The 8,825-nt window shown below is 31.4% G+C and overlaps 2 protein-coding genes across 2 annotated transcripts; both read left to right on the top strand.

The window, feature by feature from the left end:
* Positions 1-391: 391 nt before the first annotated feature.
* Positions 392-4,580, top strand: LOC126653511 (OVARIAN TUMOR DOMAIN-containing deubiquitinating enzyme 5). The gene is made up of 3 exons (XM_050347417.2): positions 392-581; positions 2,944-3,055; positions 3,474-4,580. Exons 2-3 carry the CDS (start codon positions 2,955-2,957, stop codon positions 4,348-4,350), a joined length of 978 nt encoding a protein of 325 aa, XP_050203374.1. The 5' UTR covers positions 392-581; positions 2,944-2,954; the 3' UTR covers positions 4,351-4,580.
* Positions 4,581-7,598: 3,018 nt separating this feature from the next.
* On the top strand, positions 7,599-8,315 carry LOC126653715 (monothiol glutaredoxin-S6-like). Its single transcript, XM_050347641.2, has one exon. It carries the CDS (start codon positions 7,684-7,686, stop codon positions 7,996-7,998), a length of 315 nt encoding a protein of 104 aa, XP_050203598.1. The 5' UTR covers positions 7,599-7,683; the 3' UTR covers positions 7,999-8,315.
* Positions 8,316-8,825: the final 510 nt, after the last annotated feature.

Here is an 8,825-nt window from a genome sequence, read left to right as displayed (position 1 = left end):
TATAAGCAATCATATTACGGCTTGGGTTGGATGGAATGAAGATAATAAGATTATTATATGTAATGTTAAGGGGTCGTACATGTGAACACATAAAATAGCATCGTTTTATGTTATATAAAACAATGTCATTTTGCTAATTCAGTTTTTCGGTTTATTCGATTTTAAGATAATCAAAAGCGAACCTAATACCAAAAACCATAATTTTTATTTTATCAAACCGAGCCGCTCCACATTACCTATTAACCGAGTTACTTTTCAATTTTTGATTCGGTTTTGGTTTAGAATTATGGTTCGGTTCGGTTTTTGGACAAGCCTACCGGGATGTAATATTAGTAATTATTGTTAATCAATACTACGTCGTTTACGATAAACAAAAAACCCAACCCTAAATGTCACAAATTTTCCTCCATTCATCTGCAACATAAACTCAAAACTCGAAATAAAAAACTTCTCCTCTTCCTCACCGCGCCTGTGCAGTGTCTATTCCGCTTTCGCTGCGAAGTGCCGAGTTCTTTTCGTCCGCTGCTTCCGGCTCCTCCGATTATTGTTTTGTTTTTCCGAGTGCTCCTGCTCTCTGGGAGGTAATCATGACGGGTTTCTCTATTCTGCTTTCTTTTAAAACTTTTTATGGAGGAAAAAATTAGGGTTTCGGCTATTGTTTTCTAAATGAACTAGGAATATTAGTTTGCACCACGCATTTGTTTCATCTTTGTGCATCATTGTTTCCCAACTAGTTTAGTAAAATTTTCAGTTAAGAAGTTCAACGAAGACAAGAGAATTTGAATTGAAATGCACTGTAATTAACGATTTTTGCTACTTTGTGATTCTTTTGAATGCTTGGGAATCTTAATTTGATTATGTATGATGGATTATGTATACTAACATTGTAGGTTAGTATGTTTATTAGTTTTGTTGTAATTAGGTATCTATGGATTGATTAAATAATGTTTATAATAAAACATATAGTTTTTTAATTTATGATTGTGAATATTAAATTTAAGATGTATTTAAAATTACTCTATCGATATTGCTAATTATTATTATGTTCCTTTTTTGATATTGTGGCTCATGGAAAATTTAAAAGTTCTCAAATTGTTATTGATGTTTTGGATAATTGTTTGATGGATTTGATTTTGGCATCTTAGTTATTATGATCTAGATATATTTGATGTCCTTAGACATGTAATGATTGACATTTTAATGCTTTTAGATAATTTATAGTTGAATTAATTTCTATGTGTTTGAACAATTGATTGTTAAGTATTTTAATTTTAAGTGCTAATGAATCAAGCTTGAGCTCGACTCTTTCAGCACTCAAATGACCAAGGAACAAGTTGAGTTCCAGTTTGATTCATTTAGCACTTAAACGAGGTAAAGACAAACCGTGCGTGAGCATAGCTTGTTTAGCTGCTAAATGTGCTAAAGACAAACAGAGCTCAAGCTCGTCTCATTTCTTGTTCATTTAAATGCTAAATGAGCCAAGAACGAGCTGAGCCTGAACCAAGCCCAAGCGTTGCAAATTATAAACTAACTGGGTTCTTGCTCAATTTTCAAAACTTGAACCGAGCTCGAGTCATTTACAACCCCAGTTCCAGATGCACATGTCCTTTTGAATTGTTTATAATCTAAATGTGACTGCTTTTATGCTATGCTTTATGATTAAAATGAGTAACTATATGGCATATTTAAACTCACATCTTAGGAAATTTGTATATGGCAACTTTCATGGAAAGTGGATGTACGATTAGGCTATACGATGAGGAGCTCTTCTATTGTTAGGACTTAGGAAGTTGAATTTCAAAATGAAATGTTTGCTTATGTTGAATTGCTTTGCAAACTGTTTTGATTCCACACTATAGAGTTAAGATTTGCACGTGTCTTTTCCTTTACTTATGTGGCTTTCTTTCTTTCATTTACTTCTTGGTTGTTACTTGCAGGGATGAGCATTACACAATTTAAACCGATTAACCGAACTGAAATACAAATAAAAAATTGAGTTCGGATATCAGTCATAATAATTAAAAATTCGGTTATTCGGTTCGTTTTTCGGTCATAACTAAAAAAGTGCCGTAATAACCAAAACGACCAAATTGCAAAACAATGTAGTTTTTCTACGAAATATATGTATAGACTTTTAATTCAACCTAATCTAAAAACCCTAAAAATATTCTCCTTTTATCTCACTGCCGCCCCCAGACTTCACTTCTCTCTACTCCTTTTCATTTTCATGTTTTCCTTTTCTTTAACAAACTTTCAATGAAACTTAAACCCATTTCTCTTTCTATCCTAATTGATGTTCTTTACTTCTTGCCATAGTAGCAATTAAATCAATTAGATCTTTATTCCATCTCTATCAGTTTAAATAATCTTTATCAAAACTTGTTCCCACCGTCTGCTGCTGCCTCCTCCTCCCCCTCCTCCACCTTAAAGCTTGTTGATGCTGCTAGTGCTTGATGAATTTTTAAAAACTAAGCTTTTAATTCTGTTGTAAAATTATGGTATTTGATTTGAAGTTTGTAATTTCTAATGTTATTTGTGTTGTGTTAAAATAATTTTGTGATTGTGAAATGCTTGGGTTTGTAAATTTGTCTATTTAAATTTGGTGTTAAAATTTATATGTTGATCAATTAGAAAGTTCAGGTACAGGTATAAATTCAGTTTTGAGTTTTTTGTCTATTTTGTGATCTGTGTTGATTTTTTTTGTATTTATACAAGTATAGGTAAAAATTCGGTCTTTGACCAAACCAAAACAAATAAATTTAATTAATTCGGTTCGGTGACCGAAATTTTTACCTAACTGAACGGTTAGAGATTTTAGATCGGTTTGGTGACTGAACTGACCGCTGCAGCCTGCACACCCCTAGTTACTTGCAGTATCTTGACATGCGTGGTTTTTGTGGAAGGCCTTTACTTATGTCCTTAGTTATTGCTACTATTTTTCAGATTCTCAACTGATGGACACACAGGAAATGGAGGAGACTGTACTCGTAGAAACTCCAGGTGATGCATCTGGAAAGCATCAAGAAACTCGTGATGAGATGCTATCTAGGCACAGGTAAACAGCGATATTGTTTATTTTATCTGTGTGATCGATAGTGCCTCTAAATTTGCAAATGGATAAGACTGTAAGAGTCAAGGGTGTTAATCATGGTGGTATATGCAGGAGTATATTTCAACATAACTAGATAATTTCTCATAATTTTTTGGGTAGCAGTTATTGGAAGCGTAGGTTAAATAGTACTAAGCTCAGTCTCTTAAGATTGTGCTATTTACCAGTACCTTTTAACAATTGAAAACTGTTATATATGACTATATTGCGAGTGAAACTTGCTTTTGCTGTGCCTTTTGAAATGATGCTCCCGTTTCATTTTTAAATCTGGATTAGTTTGCAGTTGATTGAAATTTATTATGACATGTATATTTCTAACAATCTTATTTCATATTGAGGGTTGTTTCTTAAATTATGCCTGTAGGAAGGAGATAAAAGAGCTGCAGCACAAAGAAGTTGAACTAAAAAAGGGGGCAGCAAAGGGTAGCAAGGCTGAACAAAAAGCTAAGAAGAAACAAGTTGAAGAGCAAATCTCTCAACATTCTGCAGAGTTAAAAGAAAAGCATGCTGAAGAACTTGCTTCTTTAGGCTTTATAAGTGTCATTGAAAATGATAAAAGCAATCTCGACAATTTGGTGAATGCCATCGCCGGCGTCTCTGTTACTAACCAACCAGAGCAGGGGAAGGTCAGCAAGGGTGCAAAGCGAAGAGGAAAAAGAGCCCAACAAGAAGCCGAAAGAGAGCAAAGAATCCAAGAAGAGCAGAGCAACCTCGTAAGTGATCGAATGATCGAACATGACAAATTGAAAGAGAAGCTTGAACCTCTTGGATTGGCTGTTAATGAAATAAAGCCAGATGGGCACTGCCTTTACCGAGCCATTGAAGATCAGCTAGCTCTTCTCTCCGGAGGTTCTTCTCCCTATACTTACCAAGATCTACGTAAAATGGTGGCCTCCTATATGCGAGAACATGCTACGGACTTTGAACCCTTTTTCCTGTCCGATAATACAGTAGAAGGGGATGCCGACGATTCACCAGCTGACAGATTTGAGAATTATTGTAAAGAAGTAGAGTCAACATCAGCTTGGGGTGGACAGCTAGAGCTTGGAGCATTGATTCACTGTCTTGCAAAACCTATTAAGATATTCTCAGGATCCTTTCCTGATGTTGAGATGGGGAAGGAGTACAAATCTGACGGTGGAGCGGGTTCTTTGGACACAACCATTTTGCTGTCCTATCATAAACATGCATTTGGACTGGGAGAGCACTATAACTCCGTGGTGCCAAATTTGATCAGGTAGGCCAAGACAGTGTATTTTTTTTTTGTTAAAGATGGTAATCGACTCTTTCGAGTCTCAATTGTTAGTTTGTTAGTTACCGAGGCGTGATTCGAACCCACAACCTTTTGAATCCAAGCTAGACCCACATTGGCGCCAAGCCAATGTATCACTTGTTACTTTTGTGCAAGCGCAGGCCTAATTTTATGTATTGCTGAGTTATTATATATAAAATATCATTTTGGAACTTGAAATTAAGCTTCAAAGCTGTAGCTCTGCCTAATATCAGAATTGCTATGGCAGATTATGCTAAACACATTTTAATTGGAAATTTGTGGGACTATGAATTGTCCATGGTAGGGTGTAAATGAGCCAAGCTTGTGGTCGAGCTTGAGTTTGTTATACAAAGCTCGAGCTTAAGCTTGAATGGGCTTAAAGTTTCAACCTCCAGCACGAGCGCAGACGATATTTCAGCTACTCGAACAACAAAGTGTTGAGAAAGGAGCTAAACTAATTTATTTATTTTTACTGTTATTCTCTGTTTGTGATTTAGATGAGTAATTTGCTACTATTCATATCTTTGTGCTTCTCTTGCAGCTTCTTTAGTTATCTTTTTGTTAAAATTACTGAAAAATGAGAGGTATCTAGATGGACTTACATAAATTTCTAGTGAAATTACACAAAAAAAGTTGCATGTTAAAAGAAATTAAGGTAAACGAGTTGGGTTATTGAATTGGGTTAGATAGAAACGGGTTTGGATTAAATCGATTTGGATTATTTGTAATGTGTCAAACTATAAAGCCAGCTGAATATTAAGTGGCATGTTACATGTGTAATTAATTCTCAATTCAAAAATAGATATAATTTATAATAATTTCTAAAAAGTTTAGATATAAATATGAAAATTTTAAAGTTTGGTAACTATGGTTGTGATTTATAAATAATGCTACAATTTGGATTAAAAAAGTGATGTCATAAAAAATTATTATGTTTGATTATTTTATTTTCACTGTAGAATATGTATTTTAGCCAATTAATATGATATCATATATACTGAAATTTAGAGATATAGAAAGTTAATACTCTACATTACAGAAAAAAGGTTAATTCTATAGATGTAAGAGGCTTGCAAACCTCACAAGTCTTTTTAATTAATCTTCGGGTCTGGCTCGAGATGAAAATAGAATACTTTGAGCTCGACTTTGAATTTTTTAAATTGGTTTGGCTTAATTATTCAAAAATATTCCACCTTTTTTTTCCGTTTATGGCATCATCTTTCAAAATCTTCAATTTTAATTATTTTTCAAAATTCACTTTTAATTATAGTCATTTATCCAAATTAAAGTGGAAAAAAGTACAAATATATCGTTTATATTATTTCATATTTTCAATTTACATTCTTATTATAATAAATTTCAAAAATGAATAAATATAAAAGGTTTATTTGAAATTTCTCTCCCGATTCGGACAATAGGTTATAATTGAAATTGAAAATTAAAAAATGGGATAAAATTAAAGATTTTGAAAGATAAGGCTATTGACGAATGTCTGAAAATATTTCTAAATAATCTTTGCCCTTTGGATTAGAAATATTATAAAATAATTTATTTTTTATGTATTAAATGGATGGTTCACAATTTTATGTTTTGGATTTGATTCATTTAAGAATTTCTCTCCATTAACATGACATGCTCGTGCAACAATTACACAAATAAATATTGAAATAATGAAGTCATCCGAAAGTTTAATAGGTAAATTTTCAATAACATTATTATCTTTAATACACTTTCACACGAAAATATCCACTCAATTCGAAGCGTGAAGTATATGTCCATTTAATTTTTTATATTTTAACTAATCAAAGGAGAATTGCTAAAAAAATAAGAATTAAATTTTATATCATTCAATCACACAAATATTAATACCATGTTAAGTAATCAATTAATTAAAAAATTTAAACTGGTACAACTATATGAGATTTTATAATAGTTAGAGGTGAGCATCGGTCGATTCGGAAAATTTTCGGTTTTTCCGTTTTTCGGTTTGGAAATATTTCAAACCGAACCGAACCGAATCGACTTTTAGTTTGGAAGTAAAAAAATCGAACTATACCGAACCAAAATTTTCGGTTCGGTTATAACCAAATTTAATAACTTTTTTTATTAAAATTATTTCAAATATTAAATAAGTAGAGTCTAATAAACTTCTATGTATATATTTAAATAACAATTATTAATTAATATATTAACAATAATTAAGATATAAAGACAAAAAACATATAAATATGAGTATATATGTATATTATTTTTAAAAATATTATATATTTTATATTAAACTTCGGTTCATTCGATTTTTTTGGTTTTTCAGTTTTTAAAACACCCAAACCAAACCGAACACCGAACTTTACCTAAATTAAAGTGCGAACAGAATCAAACCGTTTTTACCAAAAAACCAAACCAAACCAAACAACGAAGTTCGATTTGGTTTTTTGGTCTGATTCGGTTCTTACTCAGCCCTAATAATAGTATTACTCTAATAATATATTGAACTGAAAACATAAAAACTTATGTTATATCCTATCACATTCTGAAAAGGTTAAATCCGTCATAATTTTTTAATTATTTATTTTAGACACACGTGGTCTTTTTGTGTACGAAATTACAAAAATATGATTGTTTCATATCAATCAAAATGACACATGCAGTTTCATGCAAAAAAGGAATACATGTGTACATAATAAATAATTAAAGGTACTTGAATGCAAAATATTTATTAAGGACTAAGCGAGATAATATTTAATAGTATACGAATTTTAGAATGAGTTTAGCTTTTTAAAAATACTTTAAATAGTAAAACACATATTAAATTTGTATTAATTAAATATCAAATATTATAATAAGTGCAATTTATTTAATCATTAATTTTTTTTTTATAAAAATATAAAAAGACTCAATATACAAATCTAAAAACTAATTTATCATATTTAATTGGAAAAAAGACATTTTTATTCCAAATAGATTTTCATTTCCTTGAGAAGATTTTTAAAGAATAACAAGAATTCCAAAAAGATTATAGTTGATTTTTCTTTTTCTGTAGATCATTATGATATAAAGATTTATAACAAGTAACTATCAAAGTACTTTACGAATCAAATTAATGACACGTTAATTATATTTTATTCTCTTTCAAATGAGCCGTTCTAGCTATCACATTCACATATCAAAAAGAAACCCAAAAACCACTATAAATACATCTCCAAGTTCATCAATTTTCATCACCAACAAATTTCAAGCCTTTAGCTATCACTATTCACTACTAAATCTTTAACTCAACCAACTCCAATTCTTGTAACCAGCCATGGATGCAGTGACAGTAATGGTTGCAGAGAGGCCACTAGTGATCTTCAGCAGAAGCACTTGTGACATGAGCCATTCCATCAAAACACTAATACATGGATTTGGTGCAAACCCTACAATTTACGAGCTTGATCAACTTCCAAATGGGCAGCAAATTGAAAGAGCATTACAGCAGCTAGGGTTTCAAAACTTACCGGTTGTATTCATCGGAGGAGAGTGCGTTGGCGGTGACCGACAAGTGATGAGCCTCCTTCTCAAGAATCAGCTAGGACCAATGCTCAAGAAAGCTGGAGCCATTTGGGTATGGAATGACTAGCCTAATTTTTGGCATCAGACTCTACTACTTACGTACAATTAGTTAAAACTGAGGTTATACTAATTATACTATCGAATAAGGGAAATTTTTTACATCCCATTTCCTATATATATATATATATATGTATTAGATACGCTATAGAGAGACTCAATTTAATTATAACTTGCTACTTGTTAAGTTGTTTTAGCTTATAGTTATCTAAGTCAAGAATAAAGCCAACTATTTTTATACATTGGCTAATTATTCTTGCCTTTTAACCATTTTATATTGTGTTGAATATGCATAATAAATAAAAGTAGAGTTGCTTTTACTTATCACTCATGTCTTGAATCAGTATTTTGAATTTTTTTCAGCTCGGACTTAATTAATACATCTGTAATTTTCGATAGTTCGGGTTTAATCTCCATGTAGTCCCAAATTTCTTGCAAATCTTTTAGGCACCGTTTGGATTGAGTGATTTTGAAATCGATGAACTTAACAAAATCAATGGATTTAAAATTCATGGAAAATTAAATTGGTGGAGTTACAAATTCCATCGTTTGGATAGATTCTAAAATCAATGGATTTATAAGGATAATTTAAAAGAATAAAATATTATAACAATCTATCATGTATAAGAAATAGAGGATTTCAACTTTCCCACCTCCTAAATGAGAAATCAAATAAAAGATTTTGAAGGATGGTGGATTGTGATAATGCATGGATTCTAATAATTTTTTATTATACCAAATAGTGGATTTTATTCAAATTCAGTGTAAAATCTATGGATTTTAATCATCTGAATTCTCTCAATCCAAACGGTTTAGGGTTTTATTGTAAATTAATTT

This window comes from Mercurialis annua, linkage group LG6 (assembly GCF_937616625.2).
Source record: "Mercurialis annua linkage group LG6, ddMerAnnu1.2, whole genome shotgun sequence".
Lineage (NCBI taxonomy): Eukaryota > Viridiplantae > Streptophyta > Magnoliopsida > Malpighiales > Euphorbiaceae > Mercurialis > Mercurialis annua.
This window is presented reverse-complemented; position numbering and strand designations above follow the sequence as displayed.

Excerpts from the sequence above, each read along its gene's own strand:
- LOC126653511 (XM_050347417.2), top strand. The coding sequence starts at position 2,955 with ATGGACACACAGGAAATGGAGGAGACTGTACTCGTAGAAACTCCAGGT. Across the intron at positions 3,056-3,473 it reads GAGATGCTATCTAGGCACAG|GAAGGAGATAAAAGAGCTGC; the intron begins GTAAACAGCGAT and ends TTATGCCTGTAG.
- LOC126653715 (XM_050347641.2), top strand. The coding sequence starts at position 7,684 with ATGGATGCAGTGACAGTAATGGTTGCAGAGAGGCCACTAGTGATCTTC.